The 27,200-nt window shown below is 45.1% G+C and overlaps 1 protein-coding gene across 2 annotated transcripts in view; it reads left to right on the top strand.

Annotated features, from left to right (window-relative positions):
• ZBTB16 (zinc finger and BTB domain containing 16) overlaps positions 1–27,200 on the top strand; it is a 294,044-nt gene that overhangs the window by 165,877 nt on the left and 100,967 nt on the right. Inside the window, exon 4 of one of the 2 annotated variants that reach the window (XM_030221434.1) lies at positions 25,418–25,501. In XM_030221434.1, the coding sequence (XP_030077294.1) occupies positions 25,418–25,501 (84 nt within the window). Of the gene's footprint in view, positions 1–25,414; positions 25,502–27,200 lie in introns of both variants that reach the window. The other variant, XM_030221433.1, reaches the window with a different exon arrangement.

The following is a 27,200-nucleotide window of genomic DNA, read 5'->3' as shown; positions in this document are numbered from 1 at the left end:
TGCTGAGCGTGAGTCCTTGGCTTCCTAGTAGCAGTGGCGTTCCTAGGGGGGCTGACACCTGGGGCGGATTGCCGATGCGCCCCGCCCCCCGGGTGCAGCGCCCCCCGGATGCAGTGTGACCCCCCCCCCGGCAAAAGGACACCCCCCGCAAAGGAAACCCCCCCCCCCCCGGGTGCACGCCGCTGGGGGGGTGCCGCGTGCGCCTGTCCTCCGTTCATTCCATGCTTCTTCTCTGCCCCGGAACAGGACCCTGTTCCGGGGCAGAGAAGAAGCATGGAACGAACGGAGGACAGGCACGCATGGCACCCCCCCAGCGGCGTGCACCCGGGGCGGACCGCACCCACCGCCCCCCCCCCTAGGAACGCCACTGCCTAGTGGGACTTAAGGAGATGACCCACAAAAGTGGAAGTCTGCTGTTGATTGCAGGAAGTTTGGTAGTCTGTCGCAGTATTGTTTACGTAAAGCAAAACTTCCAGGCAGGGCCGGTCTTAAGGCGAGGCGACCGAGGCGGCCGCATAGGGCCTCGTGCTCAGGGGGGCCCCGCGCAGCGCGCCTCAGGTCGCCCCGCCCCGACCGCCCGAGCACCACTCTCCCTCCCTCCGAACTTCGAAGTTGAACAACGCGCGACGGCGACGTGGTGGGGGCGGTCCGCCCCAGATGTCAGCGGCGAGGGGGGGGTGCTCTGAGTCCGCTCTCGGCGCTGCTCGTCCTGTCTTTAAAAACCCAATTTGAAGCGCTGGAGTAACAGGCAGCAGCGCCTGGCGTCTGCCCTTCTACTAAAAATCTCTTCGACGACGTCATTGGGCCTTCCCACATTGAGTCCCGCCCTCCTCTGAGGTAACTTCCAATTACCGCGAGGGTGGGCGGGACTCAATGTGGGAAGGCCCAATGACGTCGTTGAAGAGATTTTTAGTAGCAGGGCAGACGCGAGGCGCTGCAGCCTGTTACTCCAGCGCTTCAAATTGTTTTTTTTTTAAAGGCAGTGAGGGTGGTGGGCCTGGGCGGCAGGAGAATGGAGCTGGTAGGTGGGGAGGGACTCAGATGGGAGAAGGGTGTGGGGCTCTCAGGTGGGGGGGGAGGGGTTCTCAAATGGGAAGGAGACTGAGGTGGGGAGGGGGTTCATGGATGGGAGAAGCAGAAGGGGGTGGGGAGGGGGTTCTTGGATAGTTGAAGGGGACGGGTGGGGAGGGGACTGGGGTTCTTGGATGGGAGAGACTGTGGAGGGGGTTCTCGGATGGGAGAAGGGGACGGGTGGGGAGAGGACTGGGGTTCAAGGATGGGAGAAGGGGAGGGGGATGCTTGAAGGGGATGGGTGGGGAGGGGACTGGGGTTTTTGGATGGGAGAGACAGGGGAGGGGGTTCTCAGATGGGAGAAGGGGACGGGTGGGGAGGAGACTGGGGTTCTTGGATGGGAGAAGGGGACTGAGGTGGAGAGGGGGTTCTTGGATGGTTGAAGGGGACGGGTGGGGAGGAGACTGGGGTTCTTGGATGGGAGAAGGGGACTGGGTCTGAGAAGGGGCAATATGGAAAAATGGGGGCCATGCCTGGGGCTGGTGGGAAAATGGGGTATGCGTGGGTCAGGTGGGAGAATGGTTCTGAAAAGGGGGGCCCTAATACAAGGCATGTGGATGAAGGGGGCTGGAACTGGGGGCTGAAAAGGAGGTTAGGTGGGATAAGAGGCTGGAGACTGAAAAGGGGCAGGGGCTGAAACTGGGGACTGGGGGCTGAAAAGGGGACAGGGAGAAGTGGCTGGGGGGCTGAAGCTCGGGACTGGTGGGAGAAAAGGGCTGGGGCTGAAATGGGGGACTGGTGGGATAGTGGGGCTGGAACTGGGGGCTGAAAAAAAGGGGCGGAGAGAGGGGCAGATCCTGGATGGGGGAGCAAGAGGGAGGGCAAACCCTGGATGGATGGGGAGGGAGGGCAAATGGTGGATTGAAGGAGCAGAGAGCAAGGGCAGACAGTGGATGGAAGGGATAGAAAGGGCAGACAGTGAATGGATGGGGGAGAGAGAGAGAGGGCAGACAGGGGCAGATGGTGGATGGAAGGGGCAGAGATAGAGGGCAGATGTGGATGAAAGGAGCAGGAAGAGAGGGCAGACATTGGATGGAGGGGACAGCAGAGAGGGCAGACACTGGATGGCAGAGAGAGACCGAAGACAGATGCTGGATGGAAGGAAGACAGTGAAAAGAAGATGAGGAAAGCAGAAACCAGAGGCAACAAACTGTAAATAAAATATATATTTAAATTTTTTTGCTTTAGGATAAAGTAGTATTGTAGATATGTTAATAAATGTTTATAATAGAACATGCAAACAAGGTAATCTTTTTATTGGACTAATTTTAATACATTTTGGCTAACTTTCGGAGAACAAAACCCCCTTCCTCAGGTCAGGATAGGATACTGTAACAGTACTATACTGTATTGACCTGAGGAAGGATGTTTTGGCCTCTGAAAGTTAAATATATTAGTTCAATAAAATGGTATTTTATTTTCTATATTTTGTTTTATTTCTATTTGTTAATTTGTAAAGTGGCGATTGGTATTTGTTAGTTTTTTTTCAAATTTACATCTGCTGTCTTTATATTTTGCACAGTACTAGGGGACATTTTCTGTTTCTGTGGTGTTGCATTGTATGCAGAGTCTGGCATCTTGGGGTTTCATTTTATTTTTTGTCTAAATAGAAAGTTTATGATTACTTATTCTATAGTGGATTAGGGTGTATCTGTGTTTGTGAAAAAGACATGGCTTTCAGTTGGCACTGACTGCAGGATCGACAAGCCCTGGAGCTGGGGGCCTTGGAGCTCGGAGGGAGGGGTGGCGGGCCCTGGAGCTAGGGTGGGGGTGGAGTTAGGGTGGGGGCAGGGCTAGGGTGGGGCCCCATCAAATTGGTCTGCATAGGGCCCCGCACTTGCTAAGACCGGCCCTGCTTCCAGGGGGATGTAATGTTGAGTTACTTGGAGGGGTATTTTCGATATGTCATCTAAGTCCGACTTTGGACATTCTGCTCAAAACATCCAGAATCCAAATAGCAAATATAGTGATTTTTGAAACAGTAAAACATCTATCTTTTTTTTTCTGAAAATGGCTACTTGCTAGATGTTTTTGTGCTCTGTGCATTTATCTTTTTGGTCCATATTTTAAAGAAGAAAAAAAAAAAGTCCAAGTGAAAAATGCACAAAATCAAGCCATTGAGATGTAGGAGGAGCCAGCATGCCTAGCAGACTGGCCACACAAACATCCCAGCAGAGCTGTAGGGCACGCTAGAGGGCACTGCAGTGGATTTCACATAAAAGCTCCCAGGTACACATCTCAGCATTGCTCCCTTATATTGTAGAGTGAGCCCTCCAAAACCCACCAAAAAACCAACTATACACCACTACAATAGCCCTTATGGCTGCAGGGGTCACCTGTATGTGGGTACAGCAGGTGTTTGATGGATTTTGGATGGCTTGACACATTCCACCACAAATGTTACAGAGTGGATTATGGGCCTGGCTCCCCTTCTCCACAGTGCCCTGCACCGACCACTAGACTACTCCAGGGACCTACTTGCTGAACTAATAGGACTGGCTATAACATCTGACCCTGTCATAGTAGCTGGTATGTACTGTTTCTTTTACATTTTAGTCCTGGACGTCTTTGTTTTATTCCATCAAGGCTGAAAAACGTCTTAGGAATGCCCAAATCCAGCCCCAAACATGCCCCCTTGAGATTTGGGTGCACTGCAGATGAACAGCATAGAAAAACATCTGATAATGGGTTTTGAAAATATCGATTTGGATGTTTTGGAGAGAAAAATGTCCAAATGCTGCTTCCCCCCCCCCCCCCCCCCCCCCCCCCCCATGTTTTAGACCGTTTTCTCTTTTGAAAATGAGCCACTTGGTCTTCAAACTTGTTTGTCTTGCTGACCAGAATGCAGGTAACTGGCATAATCTGCAGGTTTGCCACTTCTTAACATAGATTTTTCTACACTTTTTCCCATTGCTGAGTACAAACCAAGAACTGGGCTATGGCTAAGGCTCTTCAGCTTAGAGAAAAGACAGCTGAGGGGAGATATGATAGAGGTCTATAAAATAATGTGTGGTGTGGAGTGGAACGGGTAGACGTGAATCGCTTATTTACTTTTTCCAAAAATACTAGGACTAGCGGACAGGCAATGAAGCTACAAAGTAGTACATTTGAGGATATGACAGATGAAAGGGATGACAGTGGGTGAGAGATAGTGTTGATCTATTTGCTGCTTTTGACACAGTCGATCACAGCTTACTCCTCGATACGCTATCCTCGCTTGGTTTTCAAGGCTTAGTTCTTTCTTGGTTTTCTTCTTATCTCTCCAAACTTACTTTTAGCGTATACTCTGGTGGATCCTCCTCGTCTTCTATCCCGCTGTCAGTTGGTGTATCTCAGGGATCTGTCCTGGGACCTCTACTCTTCTCCATCTATACTTCTTCGCTTGGTACTCTGATCTCATCCCATGGATTTCAGTATCATCTTTACGCCGACGACTCCCAGATCTACCTCTCTACACCAGAAATCTCAGCAGGCATCCAGGCCAAAGTTTCAGCATGCCTGTCTGACATTGCTGTCTGGATGTTTCACCGCCATCTGAAGCTAAACATGACCAAGACTGAGCTTCTTATCTTTCCACCTAAACCGACCTCTCCTCTCCCCCCTTTCTCTATTTCTGTGGATAATACGCTCATCCTTCCCGTCTCATCAGCACGTAACCTTGGGGTCATCTTTGACTCCTCCCTCTCCTTCGCTTCACATATTCAACAGACTGCTAAAACCTGTTGTTTCTTCGTCTATAACATCACCAAAATTCGCCCTTTCCTTTCTGAGTATGCAACCAGAACCCTCATCCACACTCTTATCACCTCCCGCTTAGACTACTGCAACTTGCTGCTCACAGGTCTCCCACTGAGCCATCTCTCTCCTCTTCAATCTGTTCAAAATTCTGCTGCACAACTAATATTTCGCCAGTGTCGTTATGCTCATATTAGCCCTCTCCTCAAGTCACTTCATTGGCTCCCTATCCGTTTCTGCATTTAGTTCAAACTCCTCTTACTGACTTACAAATGCATGAACTCTGCAGCTCCTCAGTACCTCTCCATTCTCATCTCTCCCTACACTCCTCCCCGGGAACTCCGCTCACTGGGCAAATCTCTCTTATCTGCACCCTTCTCCTCCACTGCTAACTCCAGACTCTGTTCCTTCTATCTTGCTGCACCGTATGCCTGGAATAAACTTCCTGAGCCAGTACGCCAAGCCTCATCTCTGGCCATCTTCAAATCTAAGCTAAAAACCCACCTCTTCGATGCTGCTTTTAACTCCTAAACCTAACCCTTCAACTGTCCTCTATCCCTGATATGTCCTGTCTGTCCTAACCCTTATCCCTTACTTGTACTGTCTGTTTGTCATAATTAGATTGTAAGCTGTATCGAGCAGGGACTGTCTCTCCACATTCAAGTGTGAAGTGCTGCATACGTCCGGTAGTGCTATAGAAATAAGTAGTAGTAGTACATTTAAAACAAATCGGAGAAAATATTTCTTCACTCAATGTGTAATTTAACTCTGAAATTCATTGCCAGAGAATGTAGTAAAAGCAGTCAGCTTAGCAGGGTTTACAAAAGGTTTGGATAGCTTCCTTTAAAATGGACTTGGGGAAAATCCACTGCTTATTTCTAGAATAAGCAGCAAAAATTGTATTGTACTGTTTTGGGATCTTGCCAAGTACTTGTGACCTAGATTGGCCACTTTTGGAAACAGGATGCTGGGCTTGATGTACCTTCAGTATGTCCCAGTATGGCAATACTTATGTACAAATTAATCTGGCTGAATGACCTGCCAAGTTGCCCACTTCTGGGAGGGAGATTTTTGGGACCTTCCTGGATTTCTGGTAATCCATATCTTGATGCATTATGAAACTCGAAACACAGAATTCAGTGGGTAGAACTTTGGTAACCTGATGTAATCCATTGACTTTAATAAACAGAAATTAAAAAAAAAAATACCACACTGCTTTAGGATATAAGTTGAAAACCAGAACTGGCCAAGAAGTCTGCTGGATCTGGCAAGATGAAAACTGTATCTTTCAAAGCTGCTCATCTCACCACATACGTTCACTGATGAGGTAAAAGTGGGCCATTCTGGGGGCAAAGATGGACTGAGGAACAGAAAATATGCCCTCGAATGTGGTTTCCAAATCTGTGCGCATATTTTAAAGGGTGCAGCCAACCTGCCAAAGAAGAGGGTGAATCTACAGACCTTGCCACCTCTGTGGACTACTCAAACATTGAACCCCAAGGTGGTGGCCTAAACAGCTTTTACCGTCAGTGCAGGAAGTGTCTGAACAAGGCTTTCTGTTCTGCCAGAGGAAGTTGTGCTAGGGTTTTGCAATGTTTACTATTTGACCTTGTGCAATACTGCAGCGAATGAGTCTCCTTTCATTCTGTAAATGACTGGAGGCCTCTCGCTCATGGGGTGTTAGCCTGGCTGAAGCTGAATGAGGCTTATGTCCTTGGTTAATTATTAGCTGCCATTTGATGCTCACAGAGGTGCCTCCTAGTCTTCTATACCAGATACTGTAGATTCCACTTAAGACCAGCATGTCTATCAGGAATTATTATTTTTGGGGGGGAGGACAGGGGATGTGAATTTATTAGTGCACATCTGGTTCATAAGTCTACCCTAAAAAAATTGGTGCATGCTAAATCCATTTAATGCATGTTAGCCCACACTTTAAGTATGGCATTTTAGTATGCAAAATGAAGCAAAACAAATCTGAAAATAAGAAAAAATGGCCAAATAAATACTGCACATCCCTAATTTTTTTCCACCACTGACGAGTACAGATGTTTATTGCTTATATCATCGCATTTCTGTGGTTTTGTTTCTTGTGCCTTTTATTATCCTGATAATTGAACGATTATGTTTATCAGTGTGAGGAATAGGCAGCACCCAGTCTCCCAAAGATGTAAAATATGAATGGAGGGAGGTTGCACATGCCATTGTTTTGATCTCATCTAGTGAAGAGGACAGGTCCAGTGCTTTTAGGTTTAGAATATGAAAGTGGTAGCAGTTGCCATCGGAGCAAATATTTCCATGGTGGTAGTATTTTGCCAAGACTTGAATGATGGTCGTCTGTGCCAGTGGCGTAGCCAGAAGGCAATTTTTGGGTGGGCCAACGGGTTGGATGGGTGGGCACTACAACCCCCCCCCACACACACACACACACATATGTCTGTCCAGCACATTTAAAGTTAGGCGCTGCCTCCACTCACCTTCTCCCACCCCCACCGTGGCGCTGCCTCCTCTCCTGCACTTCATGGTCTCCGTCTCCCACCCCCGCGGCAGCGCTTGCAATTTGCTATCGGCGCTGCCTGCCTGACAGCTCGTTCTCTGTGGGTTACATCCCCAGGTTTTGACCCATGCTGTTTGATCTTTCGCTACCTGCACACTGCAGAACAGAAATAAATAAGCGCAATGTGTTTATTATAATAATTTCTAGGAAAGCAACACAGTAAAGATATCTGCAAGCAAAGAATCCGCACATAAAACCCAGCTTCTAGGGCAGCTCCCTCCCACCACCCCCAAAAAAGGAAGCTATCACAAGTTTCAGGAACCCCCTTCTGCCCCTCTAAAACACAGCAGAGAAAGTGCTTCCTTGAAACCAACTCCTGACAGGTTTCACCCCTCGCTAGGAAGCCTGATCTGAGCTACGTCTCCCGCCCCGGAGAGATGACCTTCTGCAGTCCTTACCCGACGCTTGGCATGCTGGTGCCGCTCAGGGTCTGAATTGGTTCTGTCCACTGCGATCCCGTGTCGCTGCCCGGCATGGTGGCAGAGATCAGCAGAGCCTGGAGCAGCTGGGACGGTTGCCTCTCTCTTCGTCAGCCCTGATCACCGTGCCCCGAACTCCTGCAGTTCTTCCAGGGGACCAACGAGCATATTTCAGGTCAGGCTGGGCAGCTGGTGTCTGGAAGATGATCTCAGGTGTTGTGGGCAGCCACCGAGCTGGGGAGACCCGTGCTGCAGCTCCTACACCGGATCCAGGTTAAGTACAGCCCTAGTATGTGTTGCAACTACAAGATCCAGCAAGGCAAGTTAGTGAAGGCGCAGCCAGACACGGCGCAACAACGTCCTGCTCCAGGACCTTCCCTCTGCCGCGTGCATTCCGTCCTGAGTAAACAGGAAGTTGAATCAACGCGGCAGAGGGAAGGCCCTTGAGCAGGAGGACGTCGTGCACGTCTGTCAGCTTGCAATTTGCTATCGGCGCTGCCGCGAGGGTGGGAGACGGGGACTGTGAAGTGCAGGAGAGTAGGCAGCGGGGGTGGGAGAAGGTGAGGAAGCGCCTGAGACAAAACTGGGTGGGCCTGGGCCCATCCAGGCCCACCCGTAGCTACGCCCCTGGTCTATGCACAGTGTTTGCTATGTGGTTTGTATGGCTAATGTGCCAGTGTGTTCTGATATATCCCAGGTGTACAGGAACAATCATAAACCTGCTTGTAGTCAAGTTTCAATATTACAGGGGATACCTTTCTTAGCAGTTCAGTAGGACACTTGATTATTGTTGACTCTTTAAAAAAAGTACAAAGATGAGGGGACACTCCATGAAGTCGCATGGTAATCATTCTAAAAGAAATAGAAAAAATATATATTTTGTTCACTCAACGAATGGTTACGTTCTGGAGCTTGTCGAAAGAGGTGGTAACAGCAGTTAGAATAAGGTTTGGACACGTTCTGGAGGAAAAGTCCATAAACTGCTATTAAGGTAGACATGAGGAAAGCCACTACTTATCCTTAAGGTTGGTGGCATGGAATCTTGCTAATCTTTGGGATTCTGCTAGGTAGTTGTGACCTAGTTTGGCCATTGTTGGAAGCAGGATACAGGACTAGATGGACTGGTGGACTGACTCAGTATGGCTGTTCTAATGCTCTTATATGCGTTGTTTGCTGCTCTACTTGTGTCCTCTTCCTGCCCAGGTCTGGTATGCCCCTTCTCAAACTCTTAAAGACAAGTCTACTCTGGTTTAAAGATTTGATCCCACCTGTTCTGAAGAAAGATTGACATTTCCCATGAGGCTTGGAGGAGGCAGAAAGTCAACCTGCTGTCCAAAGAAAGGAAGGCCTTTTGTGTAATGCCTTGGAGGGGAAAAGGTGGTGCTGTGGTCAGCATGTGTACATTGGGGTGTTAATCCCAAAGACTTCAAATGACTGAGCGATGATGACATACTTTTCAGCAGATGAATGGAGATTTTACAGTTGTGGTGGAGCCATGCCTAAAAGTAAGGGCAATGCCGTTGAAATCTATGAAACCAGATCATGTCAAGATGCAGGCATGGACTAATGAGATTTCATTCTCAGAATGAGTAAAGTCTGGAAATGTTCTGAATTCTAGTTATCTGACCCTGTGGAAAAGCCTCTTAGATTTATAATACTTCAGCACTTTTGTAAATGTAGATTGTTCTGAAAGATGGCTATGTGCTTAGAGTCAGAAGATATTATATAATCTGGTAGAAATTTGGCAGTACACCCTGTCCCCTCCCCCCATCACCACATCAGGGTAGAAACCTGTATAGAATGATATGCTAAAAATATGCACACAGATGTACCAAAAAAAAATTCTGTTTACATTTTCGTGGTGTATCTTAATGGACAGCTTGGCTTTCTCTCTAAGTGCAAGGCAGCACTTGCCATGATGGCGCTTTTAGCTTTCTCTTAACATGTCTGTAATAATCTTTTCATTAACACACATCCTTGATGGTTTGTTTTGCTTTTTTTTTTTTTTTAATGTTTTCTTCCCCGAAGTCCACTTTAATGAGCTCAGATGTTGGATGACATTTTCTCCGTTGAGTCACATAGTAAAATTAACCTTGAACTATTTACATATTCAATCACTGTATTTTTTTTTTTATAGTATTTTTTTTTTTTTTTAGTTTTACCCCAGCCTCTGAGCGTACATACGTTACTGGAATTTTGGCCTTGGATCAGATTTTTGTTTTGTTGATTTAAAAAAAAATGTAATAAAAAAAATATTTCCTGCTTGGAGTACACATATACTTGAGCAAAAGAACACATCGTCCTGGCCTTTGAAACAGGCAGGCTGTGTACTGTTCCCGGACTGATAAGTACAGTAAATAAAGCTACAGCTCGAGCTGCTGGAAGAATGTGTCCTGTCTGCACTCATTGTTCTGACGGCCCAGGCTTTTTCTGGCAAGGCTGTTTTGGTACACTCTGTACTTCCTTATATAACCAAACATGCATATCTCCTCCAAACACTCAAGATGTTTATTTTAAAATCTCAAGGAATTTTTATAACCAGCCATTAGATGCTGACAATGTGCCCCCCCTCCTTCTCCTCCCTTGTTTGTTTGTAGCTATAATTGTACAGATGGCTTTGAGTGACTCTGCGTTTTAAAGGTCTTAGGGGTGAAGGGTGGGGATAAGACCCTCTCTCTCCTCCTACTGCCTTCAGGGCCAACATTGATGGGGGGGGGGGGGGGGGGATGAAAACAGGCCAAGTTGCCCTAAGCTGCTCTGTTACAGGGGACCTCAGGTCTGTTTCAGGCTAAAGGAGATAGCTGCTGGGCTATGGGACCCTCTCCTGCCAATTTCCACCTCGGGGGGGGGGGGGGGGGGCCTTGCATGTTTAACACTGCTTGACTGCCTTCAAGGACCATAGTTTGTAATACTGGTTCTGGCTCTTTATACACTGCAGTGAAGATGTCACTTTTATTTCAGGGAGGTTCAACTTGCCACCCTCCCTCATCCTTAGTGTATAGCCCCCCCACCCCCCCACCCCAATTCAGAAGCCATCACCCAGCCTCATGTGCTCGGCAGCACTTTGCACCTGAAGTGGCTACATATGTGTGTGTGTGTCTGCTTCTTTTTCTTTTCATTTTTTTTTTTAAGAGCTGGCTTCTGATGAGAAGGGCCTTTGTAGATGAAAAATGCCATATAAATGCAAATAGTAATTATTTCATGCATCTTTGCTTCTCATCTGTAATTGATGAGTTGATGGGGTAGGGGTCTTTAGGCCATGCCAGATGATGGCGACAGATACACCGAGCTCCATAAAGTGCCTGCTTCTGTTTATGAATTTTTTTTTCTCCTGATACACACACACATGTCGGTGTGTAACAGCAGTGTGTAGCCCTGCATGGGCAACCTTGAGGTAGTCCTGTAGCATTTGAGGAAGGTCCCTTTGTATGGATACTCGTGTGCATCATTAAGGGGGTCTTTTACGAAGCCGCGGTAGAAATCGGCTGCCGGTAAACGCTGAGACGCCCATAGGAATATAATGGGCATCTCTGCGTTTACCACCAGCTAAAAATGCTACTGTGGCTTTAGTAAAAGATCCCCTAAGAATGGCCTGAGATGATGATGAATATACATTTGAATTATTTACTTATTTATTGGTATTTATTAACCTCCTTCATAAAGAGATTCACCCAAGGCGGTGTACAGCAGGTACAGTTTAACATAAAACTTACAATTTTGTTAACCTCATAACAATAGTAAAATAACTAAGTATAAACATAAATACAATGGATGAGGTCATAATAACGGAATAAGAATTTCAGAACTGTTGCAAATAGGGTGCATAAAAATATCATGTAGGATTAGAAGTAGATACAGTGCTTTTTTTGTGCCGGTACGCAACGGTACGGCGTACCGGCACCTTTTTTTTATTTTTGCTCCCCCCGCCCCGTGAGTCCATGTCCCGCACGTAGTGCCAGCCCCCATTTCCGGCCGCTGCTGCTTCTCCTGTTGAGCAGCAGCGGCCACTACACAAAGAAAAAGATTTTTTTAAAAACTTCAAACCTGGCTGAAACGCGGCACCCTGGCACTGTAGACAGCCATTAGGCATTGGCTGTTGCCCCACAGCCGCTCCTCCTCTTGCCTCTACGTCACTGCGCTCCTCCGGGGTCTTTCTCCAGGGGCAGTGACGTAGAGGCAAGAGGAGGAGCGGCTGCAGGGCAACAGCCAATGCCTAATGGCTGTCTACAGTGCCGGGGTGCCGCGTTTCCGCCAGGTTTCAATTTTTTTTTAATCTTCTTTTTCTTTGTGTAGCGGCCGCTGCTGCTCAACAGGAGAAGCAGCAGCAGCCGGAAATAAGGGCTGGTGCCGCGTGCGTCGCAACTTCGCGCCGTTCACGGGAAACTTGGCAGGGAGAGGGAAACCAACAGAGGGAAGGATTGGGGAGAGAGAGAGAGGGAAAACAACAGAGGGAAGGATTGGGGAGAGAGAGAGAGAGGGGGAAAACAACAGAGGGAAGGATTGGGGAGAGAGAGAGAGAGGGAAACCAACAGAGGGAAGGATTGGGGAGAGAGAGAGGGAAACCAACAGAGGGAAGGATTGAGGAGAGAGAGAAAGAGGGAAACCAACAGAGGGAAGGATTGGGGAGAGAGAGAAAGAGGGAAAACAACAGAGGGAAGGATTGAGGAGAGAGGGGAAAACAGATGGAAGGATGGGGGGAGAGAGGGAAAAACTGATGGAAGGATGGGGGGAGAGAGGGAAAAACAGATGGAAGGATTGGGGAGAGAGGGGAAAAACAGATGAAAGGATGGGGAGAGAGAGAAAGAGGGAAAACAACAGAGGGAAGGATTGGGGAGAGAGAGAAAGAGGGAAAACAACAGAGGGAAGGATTGGGGAGAGAGGGGAAACAGATGGAAGGACGGGGAGAGAGAGGGAAAAACAGATGGAAGGATGGGGAGAGAGAGAGGGAAAACAACAGAGGGAAGGATTGGGGAGAGAGAGAAAGAGGGAAAACAACAGAGGGAAGGATTGGGGAGAGAGAGAAAGAGGGAAAACAACAGAGGGAAGGATTGGGGAGAGAGAGAAAGAGGGAAAACAACAGAGGGAAGGATTGGGGAGAGAGGGAAAAACAGATGGAAGGATAGGGAGAGAGAGGGAAAAACAGATGGAAGGATTGGGGAGAGAGAGGGGAAAAACAGATGGAAGGATGGGGAGAGAGAGAGGGAAACAACAGAGGGAAGGATTGGGGAGAGAGAGAAAGAGGGAAAACAACAGAGGGAAGGATTGGGGAGAGAGGGGAAAACAGATGGAAGGACGGGGAGAGAGAGGGATAAACAGATGGAAGGATGGGGAGAGAGAGAGGGAAAAACAGATGGAAGGATTGGGGAGAGAGGGGAAAAACAGATGGAAGGATGGGGAGAGAGAGAAAGAGGGAAAACAACAGAGGGAAGGCTTGGGGAGAGAGAGAAAGAGGGAAAACAACAAAGGGAAGGATTGGGGAGAGAGAGGGAAAACAACAAAGGGAAGGATTGGGGAGAAAGAGGGAAAACAACAGAGGGAAGGATTGGGGAGAGAGAGAGAAAAACAGAAGGATAGGGAGAGAAAGAGGGAAAAACAGATGGAAGGATGGGGAGAGAGAGGGAAAAACAGATGGAAGGATTGGGGAGAGAGGGGAAAAACAGATGGAAGGATGTGGAGAGAAAGGGAAAACAGATGGAAGGATGGGGAGAGAGAGAGGGAAAACAGAAGGATAGGGAGAGAAAGAGGGAAGATGCTGGATGGAAGAATGCAGAAAGAAATAGGGGAGACACTGGAAGGATGGGGAGAGAAAGCAGAGCTGCTGGATGGAAAAGGGGAATAGAGAAAGACTGGAGAATAAGAGGAAGGGGCATGGGGAGAACAAGGGTGAGGAAAAGATGAAAAGCCACAGGTAGATGAAGGAAATTAAAGAATGGATAGTAAGAATGAATTCAATCTGGACAGAGAGAGAGCCTGAAAATATTGAAGAAAGCAAAGAAAAAGGAGACAAAAATGACAAATGGCACAGAAGAGTTGAGCGAAAACAAAGGAAAGGAGAATCACAGACTGGGACCAATATGGAAAGAAAAACAGTCACCAGACAAAGGTACAAAAAAATAATTTTATTTTCATTTTAGTGTTTGTAATATGTCTAATTTGAGAATTTACATTGGCTGTCTTATTTTGCACTGGGTATACTGGAGCTGTAAGAGCTTACAGAGATTATTTATAATGAAAAAAAATCACGTTATTTTTTTCTCCTATTGTACGGTAATATTTTCAATGATGTCTGTTTATATGCGCCATGGCTGGTATAGGGGGTGTGGTTAATGTGGGTGTGGCTATCATAGGGGTGGAGCCATATGTGGTGACCCCGCCCATAATGAGTACCGGCACCTTTTTTTCTACAAAAAAAGCACTGAGTAGATAAATTATAACATAATGAGATCAGGCCAATATATAATATTCAGTAATGAAAGTGTGTCCTAATTAGATTGTAAGCTCTGTCGAGCAGGGACTGTGTGTTCATGTTAAGCTCTGTCGAGCAGGGACTGTCTCTTCATGTTCAAGTGTACAGCGCTGCGTACGTCTAGTAGCGCTATAGAAATAAGTAGTAGTAGTAGTAAGAGTTCCAAGTAGTTGTATCTGGTGTAGTTTATATGTATTAGAAAGACATCATTCTTATTCAATAGTAGTTTGCCTTTTCTGTTGGTCTTTTTCATGAGGAATATACTATGCCTGGGACTTATTGTCATGTTATATTAGTCATTGGAATATATGGACATCTCTAGCGTTTAGTGCACACTTGTTTTTAGCATGCACTAAAAATGCTAGTGCCCTTTTGTGAAAGGGGCCCTAAATCCTAATAGGGCTACTATGAAACAGTATCAAAAATATACACATTGAACAGCACTGAAATTCAAATAACAGAGATGTAATACGATGTCAGCATAATACTAATGAAACATCTAATAAGCATACATTAGAACATTCAAGTAATATAGATATGATGCTAATGCTTTTCTACAATACAGCTTACCATGTAGCTGAGGGGCCAAGTGCAGATACATAGATAAAGGGTAAGATACTTCTTTGACTTTTGGGGGTGATGGTAGAGGTGTTGCCTCTTTTAGCTCCTTGTTATTTCCCTGAATGTACTTGAATAAACGCTCTCTCCATGTTTTTCTTAGTTCTTCCATAGCTTTTTGGTGAATGCATTTGTGAAATGTTGTTTTGACGAGCCTCTGCTGCGTCTTCAATAGGGCATAAGAATGAGCTTCATTAATGTCATGGTATGTACAGAACTAACCCTTTTGGAGATATTGCCACTGAGGAACAACAGGTACTAAAATCAGCTTCTAGGGTATTGGTTGGAGGGGGAGAAGTAGGATTGCACTGAGGGGGGAAGCATGTCAAAGGGGATAGTGAGAAGAAGTGACTGACCAACTGGGTCAATTGCAGCTTAGAAATACCTTCAGCTGCCACACTCATTGTTGAGGGAGTAGAGCTTCATTTGAAGCAGTGGTGTAGCCTGGAAGGGGAGGGGGGTGCCTGGGCCCCTCAATTTGCTTTCGGGCCACCCAAAATTCTGGCGCACTCTGCAGGTATGGCTGGTGGGAGTCCCAAGCCCCGCCAATGGAAAAGGTCCTCCAGCAGTGACCTGAAGCTAGGTGACTGGGCCACTACCACACCGACTCCTCCCCTATGCATGCTCAGTTTTTCTGCATGGAAGGGGGGGGAGGCAGTGTGGCAGCAGCCCATAGAGAGTACTGCTGACTGCCAGACCACTGCACTGTCTGAGCAAATCTTCTTCTTGTGGATCCCTGTGAAGTCAGGTATTTGGGGATCATGGTGGGGGCACAGGGAGTGGAGGGAAGGGGTGGAGCCAAATTTTGTGCCCCTCCCCCTAAACTGATGGCCTGGCTATGTGACTGATTTGAAGACTCTGAATCCACCTGCAACCCAATGTGCTTAAACAGGCACTAGATAGGTCTGGGAAGATTTCCTACATGCCTCCCCTTGCTGTAGCTGGTAGTGGTTTTCTCTAACAATTGACCTTTTCTTTGGTGGACCCAAGCGTGGGGGTGGGGGAAGACCCTTTTCACTGTGACTGGACTTTTGTTGCTCACTGTAAGGGGATTTATTTTGTTCGCCTTTGTGGTGCTTTGAAATAACAGCAAGTCCTTTGGAACTTGACTCTTTGTAGTTTTTGTTTTTTAGCTCCTTAAAATTCCCTTGCTTCTATTGTGTTTTCTGAGAGCTTGAGACTATGTTCCTCACAGGTGTGCTCTGCTGCAAGGGATTTGTTGTATTTTTGCTTTGCTCTCCCCTTTTCTCTCTGAATGTCTTGTCTTTCACCTTACAGCTCAGATTAGAAGGACTTCTAGGTCCTTATCCTTAAAAGGACCACAAAGTGATAGTCACTCCTCCTGTGACTTAAAAAAAAAATGTAGCATGAGATTCCTGATTTAGGCTGTAGTCGTGCCACTCCTGGGGTGGGAAGATGGCCTATGTATTTATGGGGGGGGGGGGGGGGAGAGTAGGAGTTTCACCATGCTTGTCCCTTCTGTCCCTTTCTCCCTCACTCATCCCTTGTCTCGGAAAAGGAACAGTTTTGTTTAGACCCATTTCATGTGTTCAGTGCTGACATCTGACAATGGGAACATATGAACCTTGTATACATAAAAGATTTCCATTATGCATGGCTGAGAGTGGCAAGGCCCTCTGCCTGGCCTGTCCCTGTCTACACTAGTGGCCCAATGATGTCACCTTAATGCACTTTGGGGAGGGACCATGTGTGGTTTATGCACACTTGAATTGTTTTGAATGGAAACTTGACATCTTACTGAGGGCAGTCGCAAACGGCATATGCACAGTGAACAGGCAGGCCTGTCCTATTGATTAACAGATGAGACCTCTATTATCGATCAAAGCTTGGAGAGAAAATTTATCACTTTTTAATTTCAGTGCTGCCAAATATTTCTGCCTTTGCCAGCAGGCACTGAGACATTTTAAAGGCACGGGAGCCCAGTCTTCACTTGGCTATGCGCCAAGGTCCCTTCTCTACCATAGATGACATGCTACCCCACGTTGTCCTTTGAATAGTTTTCCAGTAGCACTTGTAAATTTGGTGTTTAGTCTGCATGTATCATCCACAAACTGTATTATGAGTTTCCTTTCGTTTCTTCAGGTTCTGGTGAAAGAAAAGTCATTTTCAGTTGGTAGCTCTTATGGGCTAGGTCTTTTTCTATGTGGTGAACTTTGGATGCTTAGTGCCCTCAGTGTACTGATATAAGGGGGCTAGAGGTGCACTGTAGTGGGTAGAGACTTATTTGGGTCCCATCTTCAACTCTCAATAGGTGACTTGGAGTGAGTCTCGTAACCTTTTTGCATTTATTTATTTTTTTATTTATTTGTAGCATTTGTATCCCACATTTTCCCACCAATTTGCAGGCTCAATGTGGCTTACATTTGCCGTAATGGTGATTGCCATTTCCGGGTAGCAGAGTTACAAATGGTATTGCGTTAAGGTGCTTACAAACATGGTAGCAAACATGGAGCATAACATATATGGAATAGATCATGGTATATATATATAACATGTGCATACATACATACATAGTAAAGAAGAGAAAAGTTGTGGTAGTGCATGAAGGCTCCTGAGTAGTAGATTGGTTAGTAACATGCATTAGGTCATCGACTAAAGAGAGTCCCTATTCTGCATAAGGTTTAAGTGAATTGCTTAATCATTAATATCATAGAAGTTAATCAGTCATGTGTTAAGAGTTCGGTTTTGTGTAGATCGTGTATAGTTTCGTTATTTAGTATTAGGATGGATGCTTATGGTATGCCTTCTTGAAAAGATCTGTTTTCAGTAGTCTTCGGAAGATGGTTAGATCTTGCGTTGTTTTTATGGCATTCGGTAGTGCGTTCCATAGCTGCGTGCAGACGTATGAGAAGCTGGTCGCGTATGTGGATTTATACTTTAGTCCTTTGCAGTTAGGAAAATGGAGATTGAGGAATGTGCGTGATGATCTTTTTGCATTCCTAATAGGCAAGTCTATAAGGTCTGACATTAGCTTCTTCCTGTTTCACTTTTTCCTATTTCTGTTAATTTGCTGTCAGTGGGGTGCTTCTCAAATTCGGAAACTCCACTACATAGAAAAAAAAACCATGTTACTGTAATGGGTGGTAATGTGGGGGAGGGTTATTATAAGATGTATTTTGGAACTTTTTAATGTATTTTATGTGTTCTGCACACTGTACAGACTTTTTGGCTGACAGTGCAGGTTATAAATTTAAATAAGATCAAGATGGCGTCCGTGGGAGGGTGTGTAGTCTGAAGCTCCCGGAGACCAGATCGCCACTCGCAGCGTCTTGTTTTCTTTCACCATTATTATAGTGAAAAGAAAAGGGAAATTGGGGGCTAAAGCCGCCCCGAGCCCCACCGGTGCCCAGACACTCCATCAGACGAGTCTGGAGGCATTCAATCTTCAGACACCGGGAACCCGAGCTTCTGCTTTAGTTGGATCCCCAGAACAGCTTGGGGATCTTAGCGTCGAGGCAGCATCCTTAAGCCTGCCTCATCAAGCTGCCCCGCCGAGACCGGGTGGAATTTCGGAGTCGACAGGAGAGCTTCAGATGAAAGGTCTGCAGGCTAGTGGCGGCCCTGTTGATCATTCGACGCCAGACACCGTGACATCAGAGAGGAGGGCGGGAGGTTTGGATCCATTGCCCTCCCCTGTCCAGGCAGCTCCGCTTGCAGTACTCGGTGTGAGTTTGAAACCAGCAGTCGTAACCCTCGAGGCCCTATGGGAAGTGGTCCAGACTCTCAACTCGTCCCTTCTTCAAATTTCCAGCTCATTTAACTTTGAAGTAAAGGAACTGAAATTGCAACAACAGAATATGGATTCGAGGATAAAGGCTCAGGAGGATAAATCTTCAGACTACTATGGGTAATATAATTCTTGAAAAAGATGTTACTTCGAGAAAGATTGAATTCTTTGAAAACCAACTTAGGCATAATAACCTAAGATTTTTGAATTTCCCCAAAACTCCTTTGATACTTCCCTCGGACATGTTGAAAAAATACTTTATTGAAATTTTGGGGATACCAAAGGAAGCTTTACCACCAATTGTAAAGGCATACTATATTACCGGAGCCAAAACAGTCCCTGTGGAAGCTCCAGATATGAATCTAACTCAATTATAATGGAACGCACAACTCTTCTTGCAATCTTTGCATTTGAATCCGACAGGAATCATGTATTTAGACTTTACTTTAGATTTATTTCATCTCAATTTTTCGGATCGAAAATACAAGTGTTCCTGGACATTAGTAAATCTACTCAGAGAAGGGAGGAGAGAGTTTCTGGGGCTGAGGCCCCGGGTTCTATCCCTAGGAGGCACTTTTAAATTAAAATTTGCATGTAGATGTATTATTTCTTTTAAGTATGGTTTACTATGTGTTTTTTGAACCAGAAAAATTGAAATAGTTTATACTTGCTAAAGAAAGGGGCAGTGAAGAAGCTGTGGGAACTCCCGTAGATAGCTAAAACTGCTGGTAGAGTATTGGGATCTACCCTCTCAAATTTAGATATTGAGTATTACTCTTTATTTCCTGGTTTCATTTACTTTGTGTCTTGATCAATCACAATGTGGACTAAGTAACAAAGTATATTTCTTAAGATCCTGATGTGTAAGAATGAAGGAATGTTTATTATTATTTTTTTTTTGTATTTCTTGATTTTCCTGCATTTGCTAACTGTAAATGTACATTTGAAACTTGTAAATAAAGCATTACAATTTTTTTTTAAATAAAATTAAATCTTTCAGTTCCCTCACTACCAGTGAACCTGAGTGATTTGCATAACATTGACCTCTGCTAAATTTTTTTTTTACTTATTGCTTTTCATACAACGAACAGGCTCAACATGGGAGTACAGCTTAAATTCCAGTAGTTTATCAGTCCCAACAAAGAAAACTTTGTAGTTATTACTTCCCCCCCCACACACACAATTAACTCCTCAGTCCTGCTGGATCTCTAGGTTTCGTTGATGATGATTATTATTATTATTATTATTATTATTATATTGCATTTGTATCCCACATTCCCCCACCTATTTGCAGGCTCAATGTGGCTTACATAGATTTGTAAACATTGTCAACAGGACACTCTTTTAATCAAATCCTTCCCCAAGCCATTCTTCCCCACCCTCTCTGACTCACACTACACACCTTCTGTCCCTCTCCTGATCCTTTTTAAATAATTTTCTAACCAACTGCATGCACAGTGTGGCATATTCTTCCATAAAAGTTCCCAAGTTTGCTTAAAGTTCTTCCTCCTATGTGGGTTCTTACCCTCCACCCCCTTGCTGAGCATGGATATATTCCATTAGTAACAGACGATATATCACATTCCTCCATTGTGTCAAGTTTGGAGGATCATTGCTCCTGTCCTGTGCTTAATATTACGCTATTAACTCTCTGGAGTGAGGACCTTGTAAGGCAACTCATCTTGCTCAAGCAGCTCTTACCTTCTCCTTCCAGATGCGAATAAGGAATGTATGTGTGTATTTATATATCACTATATTTTTTTTTTTAAATTATTTATAGAATTTTAACAATAATTCACAAGTACAACACTTGCTTAAGAAACACGGAGGCATTAATAAAACAGAAGAAAATCCAAATTAATAACAAAGAAAACCCATCAAACTCCTTCTTAGACCACTGTACATGGGGGGAGTGAATTCAATACATCAGGAGAATACATTGAAGCCAAAAAATAAAGTAGGAAAAGGCCCTAAAGTGAACCAAGCACCCCCTAAATATCTATAAACCATCGCTCTACAAAGTTCCACTCGAGATCTTCTTAATATCTAGGAGGGCCCTCAGTTAATGGGGTTCTCAAAACGCATATTTCAACCCAAGATAACGAACTAAGCATTTACGTGGTTATGCCAGGAGAAATGAAGCACCTAACACTCGGGTTTCTCCCCTCATTGCCAGAAAAAGCTTCCTTCTGTCTTGTGTAGACTTAACGACATCAGGATAGACCCAAACTGTCCACCCACCGAATAAAGCCTGTAAGTTATGAATAAACAATCTAAGTATAGTATTAAGGTCCTGTTTAAAAACAAAAGACACCAAAAATGGCCCTCGGTCAGTCACTTCCGATAGAGAGGTTTCCAGAATAGCTGATAAATTTAGAATGAGAAAAAAAGCATCTCTGTTTTGACACAAGGTGTCCCACGTGATTTAAATCTCCATGAAAAGTGTATGGGGACAGTGTATCATCATCACTTGCAAGTGTGTGGCTGAACATGAGATTTCTCTAGACCTCAAGATCTCTCATTTTTAATCTCACCATAGCAGTGTTGACCTTAACTGGAGCTATTTTGCTAAGAATGACATGAAAGTATCATACTTGCTGCCTTCAGCTCATTCAGGTGCATTGGCCTTTGCTTCTGCCAAACACATGATCAAATATTGTCCTTCTGATCCCTGGTCAATCCCTATCCTCTTCTGGTTATTCTGCATTGTTGGCAATTACAATCTCTTCTGTAGTGCGATACAGCAACACTGCAGTCTTTGTGGCAAGGAGGTTGATACTAGCAGGCTGTTACTTGTTGGAAACCAACTAAAACTGGGTTCCGGCAGATTGGAGGTGGCCAATAGGGGGCAATTCTAGAACACCGACATTTAGCCCCAGATTCTATATACGATGTCCAAAATTGGGCACTGATCCAAATATCTTGGTATCCAGCTGGCCCCCGAACTCTATATCAAAATAATGTTCTGGAGGTAATCCAGTTCACTAGATGCCACCTGGAGGCATGGCAGTCTTTACCCTTATCACTTAGTGGGAGGAATTAACCTACTCTGGATGACTGTTTTTCCAAAGTGGCTCTATGTGCATCAAACATTGCCTATTTTTCTTCTCAATAAGGACTTGAGAGTGATTAATCAGTTTGGGAGAATAAAAAATTCTAAATTATTGGTGGACAAATACGGATTTTGCAGGAGTAGGGGGTTGGGACTCCCCTGATCTTAAATGGTACACTCAGGCTTGTTTGCTGCGCATTTGATATTCAGCATTTCCACATATACACCTCTGGCTGTGGAACAGGCTATGGCATCACCCTTTTACCTGACTTGTGTTCTACTACACCCACTTATGGAAACTTGGGAGCTGTAAACCATTGGTTAGTGATATCCTTCCAATAAATGGGTATTGCAACTTTCAAACCAGGTATGGATAATGTGGTTTTTTTTATTCTATGGGCTCCAGTCGGTTATCTTGGTGCTAATTTTGTATGTGAGCCACACAAATGGGGTAAATTTTTCTGCTGGTGCAGTCACTGGCTTAATTTTAAAGCTGGCACTGCCTTTTAACTTAATCTGTATATTCAGTGCACTCTGCGTGTTTAGGAAGCGCTGCAAAATACACGGATAGAGTGATGACTGCAGCAGTGCTATCTGTTTAGTTTAGTTTAGCACTGCTATTCAGTAGCCCTAAATTCAATGTATAACATTCAGATAGTGGCTGAATATCATCGCTAAACATATAATTATCTGACTTGACCTCACTCCTCTTCAAATATGGCTCACAAATCCATGAATATCTGATCATTTAGCAATGTAAATGACCCATTATTTTCCATATATTTTTGTAAATACACAGATAAGCTGATTATGCGTCACCTGCCTTTGAATATTGGTCCGATAAAGTATAATTAGTCTGGGAATGTTCCATATGAATGAATAACTAATGATAAACTTTTTCAGTGATGAGTGCACAGCAGAAGTAGAAGTTTCTCCTTTACATTTCAAGCTACAAAGCAATGATTCTGTTCAAATCCTGGACTGGAGTCACATTAGAGACAGCAACACATACTCCCTCCACTGCTAAACACTGTGGGCTTCTTTTACAAAGCCACGCTACCGATTCTCAGTGCAGTAAATGAAGCTCATTCAATTCCTGTGGGCTTCCTCTCATTTGCCGTGCGGGAACCGCTAGTGCGGCTTTGTAAAAGAAGCCCTGTGTGAAGTAACACAAAACCCATCAAGTTCACATTTAGAAACTCACCACACTAAACCAGCACCAAGTCCTGAAACTGAAAAGCCAGCACTGCAAACACTCTAGATCAGGGGTGTCCAAACTTGGCCCTTGCCAGGTTGGGTTTTCAGGATTTCCACAAAGAGTATACATAAGATCTATTTGCATACAACGGAGGCAGTGCATGCAAATAGATCTCGAGCATATCCATTGGGAAAATCCTGAAAACCCGACTGCATTGCAGCTCTTGAGGACAGAGCCCTGTTCTAGAACATTCTTACACCTTCAATTGTGAAAAGAAATGAGGCAGACTGCTATAGATTTCTATACAGCTCTGTGGATACAGTGGGTGCTGAGTACCCACAGGGCTAGCTTTAAGCAGGGGTAACAGCGGTGGCCACAAGGGCCCCCATGCTCATCTGAGTCAGCTTTACAACCAGCAGTTCACCAAAAGTTAAAGCTGCTTTTCCTTTTCCATCTTCATCTCCTCCTCTCTCCCTCCCCTCATTACTGATGCTGTATACTCCTCCCATCACATTAGAGGCCAGCCCTTGCATATCCTCCCTGTCACTCCCCCTCGCCCATTGATTTTGCACTTCTCGGAGGGATAGTGCCATTTTATTGTCTTTTCAGCTTCATCTCCTCACACCTCTTGGTCTGCATAGGGCACCGCAATTGCTGAGGCCAACCCTAAGTTCTCTCTATATCAGGGGTTCTCAACACAGTCCTCGGGACACACCCAGTCAGTTAGGTTTTCAGGATACCCACAATGAATATACATGACAGAGATTTGCATGTACTTCCTCCATTCTGTGCAAATCTATCTCATGCGTATTCAATGTGGGTATCTTGAGGTGTCCCGAGGACTGGGTTGAGAAACTCTGCTCTATATTGAGCAAGCTCTTTTGGTATTTCCAGAGATATGTCATTTGTGCTGTGTTTTGCACCCCCAATCATTGTAAAAAGTTGGCATCAGAGCCGTAGCGAGGGGAGCTGACACCCGGGGCGGGTCGCCGCTGTGCAGCACGGCGCACCCTCCTCCCGCTGGAGCGCACCCCCCCCCGGAGCGCATACCTCCCACCCCCCCCCAGAGCGCATACCTGCGGAGAGGGATGGGCGGGAGGGCCGATCCGCCCCGACTGCACGTTGCTGCGGTGTGTCGGCTCTGCGCTGGTTCACTGCTCTCTCTGTCCCGGAACAGGAAGTAACCTGTTCCAGGGCAGAGAGGGCAGTGCACCAGCGCGGAGCCGACACCCCCCTGCGGCGTGCACCTGTGGCGGACCGCCCCCCCGCCCCCCCCCCTTCCTAAGCCACTGGTTGGCATCTATGGAAGAAAAGGTTTACCATCACCTAGTAAAGAATATTTATAAAATTTGTATGCCATTTTTATGCAGAAAGAAAATTTCAAATTGGTTTGCAATTAAAAATAAAAAGAATGATATAAAAAGCATTTATATGAAGCAGAAACAATTCATTCAGCCAGCTATAGGGACTGAATAAATAGTAATGTTTTTAGCACCTTCCTAAATGAGTGTTGGTCCCTTAGCTCCAGAGGCAGCTGGTTCTAATAATCTGGCCCCATCACTCTAAAAGTCTGCTTTCTACAATTTACATGTTTAACTTATTCCCAATACAGTACCCCCCCCCCCCCCCCCCAATAAAAGAAAATTAAAATAAAATAAAAAACAGACTTAGAGTTGTGGAACACTGAATAATGAGAAACTGAAATGCATTTCCTCCTGTAGTGAGGAAACTGTAAGGAAAGCACATGTTCAAACCTGACATATTTCATTCTATAAAAACTAACACTAAAAATTCTTTTGTACCTTTTGTTGTCTTATTTTATTTTTAGTTGAGTTGGTCCTGGATCTATTTACAGTTCCTTTTGTTGGTGTTCTCTTAAATCCTTTTCCATTTTCTGTTTCTTCACTCTCCTGGCTTCCTTTCCCTTCCCTTCCTTCCCCCTATATCTCTCTGTGACATGGATCTTTCTGTTTTATTTTTCTCACTTTCTCTCAGCCTCATCTACTTTCCTCTGCCTCCTATCCTCTTACCAGCTCCTTCCTTATTACTTATCCCTTCACTACCTCCAGTTCCTATCTTATGTCTTACTCCCTTTTTCCTGCCCCATTTCTACCCCTAACCTCCTTCAAAGACCCATCTCCGTCCTTTGTCTCTCACCTACTCCATAACTCTGTTCTCTTCAACTGCCTCCTAACCTCTCCCCAAACTTATTGAATTCTTCAAACTATGTCCCCTAATATTTCTATACTCAGTGTCACAGCCTTATTCATATCCCTTACTCAATCAGCTAGACTCCATTGTCATCCTAATTTCCTAGCAGAAACTACACAACACACCCTCACCGCTATGAAAGGGTGAGCTCTGAGACGTGCTTTCTACCCCACTTAAGCTTTTTTTTTCCCTTAGTCAGTGCTTCACTGGTTCGCCCCTTAAGCCCGGTTTGCAGTTCTTGCCTCTGGCACAGCTTTGTGCCTTCTGAATAGAGCAATTTTCTAGGTGGTAGTTTTTAGTGCCTACATAATGATTGTGCCCTCTTTCCTTTTCCCCCAGCAGGTGCGAAAGCATTCGTCTGTGAGCAGTGTGGCTCCCAGTTCTCCAAGGAGGATGCCTTGGATTCCCACAGGCAGACTCATTCTGGTAGGTTGGTTTCTTCCATGGTGAGACTTTCACACTGGCACAAACAAGTAGTGGGAAAACTATTAGATTCATACACTGTTAGGTCTGTGAAGAGGGGTGAGGCTTGTGGTTCACCATCTGATGACTAAAGAAGCTTAGCCAAATCCTACCTAAAACTTTTACCTAGTATGTCTCCAGCCAGAGTATGATGACATGGGAATCAAGAAGCTATTTCATTGCTCCCCCGCCCCCCACCCCCAACAGCTTGTGCTTACTGAGCTGGGAATTCCACCTAAGTCTACAGATAGCTAGAAATATTTTATTTATTTATTTAGGGTTACCCGCCACTTGTATTCGCTCCTTGCAAATTGGACAGAATTTAGCGGTGCGCCTCGTTTTTGGTCTGTTGAAATTTGATCATATTTCAACATACTTAAAGCGGTTGAGGTAGCTACCAGTTGCATTTAGGGTGAAATTTAAATTGTTGATTCTAGTTCACCATGTTTTGTTTCATGACGCTGCTGTGTATTTGAAGAACGTTATTCAGCTATATGTTCCACAGAGACAGTTGCAGTCAATGAATGCTAGAAATTTAGTTGTGCCCCCCCCTTGAATCACTTTCAACTGGATGTGACTAGAAAAGGATCCTTTTCGATTGCTGGCCCTTACGAATGGAATCGCTTGCCAGCTGGACTGAAACATGAGATCTATTTGTTGGCGTTTAAGGACCAATTAAAATGCATTTGATGTTTCTGTCTTTTCGTGCTACTGCTGGTCATGTATAAGGTTGTGCCTCAGATCGTCCTGTTGTCTGCTTATGATCTATGAGGTAGGGTTAAGTTTTGACTTGAATTGATATGTGTTTTTGCTTTGTACGTTTTATGTATTTTTTAAGTGTGTATATTGTACCTCACCCTGGATAAGGGTGGGTTATAAATAATAAATCTAAAGGCTGCATTTGAGCAGCTGATGAGGTATCCTTCAGATGTTGATGCTGCTTCATTCCTGCCTAGGCAGATGCTGAAGCCTCTTCCCCCCCCCCCCCCTTCCCTTTTGGCTCGTGGTCCAGCATTGCAGTTGACACTTCCTCCCTTCCACTGTAGTTACATGGTAGGATGTGGCTTACCTCCCCCGGAGGCCACTACTTAAGCAGCAGAGCTGAATTCTGTGCAAATTCTTCATTGTGCAATTGTGCAGATTTCCCTCAGACATAGGAGATGCTGTTATTTATATAGTCAAAACTAGCAAGAACTGCAGGTAGGAATTTTATTAGCTACTAACACATAAAATTATATCCAGAATTTTAGAGTGGCTATGCCTTTGTGTGTGCGTGTCCGTGAAAGAAAGATGGGCTGAGTAGTAATGCATTAAGCCGCACACAATTCTGTGATACATCTTGTAAAACTGAGTTAGAAGAGAGTCATTGTTACAGTTAAAAATTTGTCTGATTGAATTAAGACAAGTTGCACCATATTGGCCATGTCACACAATATTGCTGTAAATTCTCATCCTGTGTGGCTCTGGTAGGGATGGAAGAGAGTGAGAGCTAGTGAATGATGTCCTATCCTGATTTTATTAGCCCAGCTGTTCCCTCTCTTTTCCTCTTTGGACTTATAGCTGAATCTGAACCACCTCCTGCCCTCCTTGAGGTTGGGCACCGATTGCCAGTAGTCTATTCGTTTGAATTCTTCTGTCCTTAATTCTTATCTTCCCTGTTTCT

The sequence above is a fragment of the Microcaecilia unicolor genome, chromosome 12, assembly GCF_901765095.1.
Source record: "Microcaecilia unicolor chromosome 12, aMicUni1.1, whole genome shotgun sequence".
NCBI lineage: Eukaryota > Metazoa > Chordata > Amphibia > Gymnophiona > Siphonopidae > Microcaecilia > Microcaecilia unicolor.
Note: the sequence above shows the minus strand (reverse complement) of the source record. Positions and strands in the feature narration are given on the sequence as shown.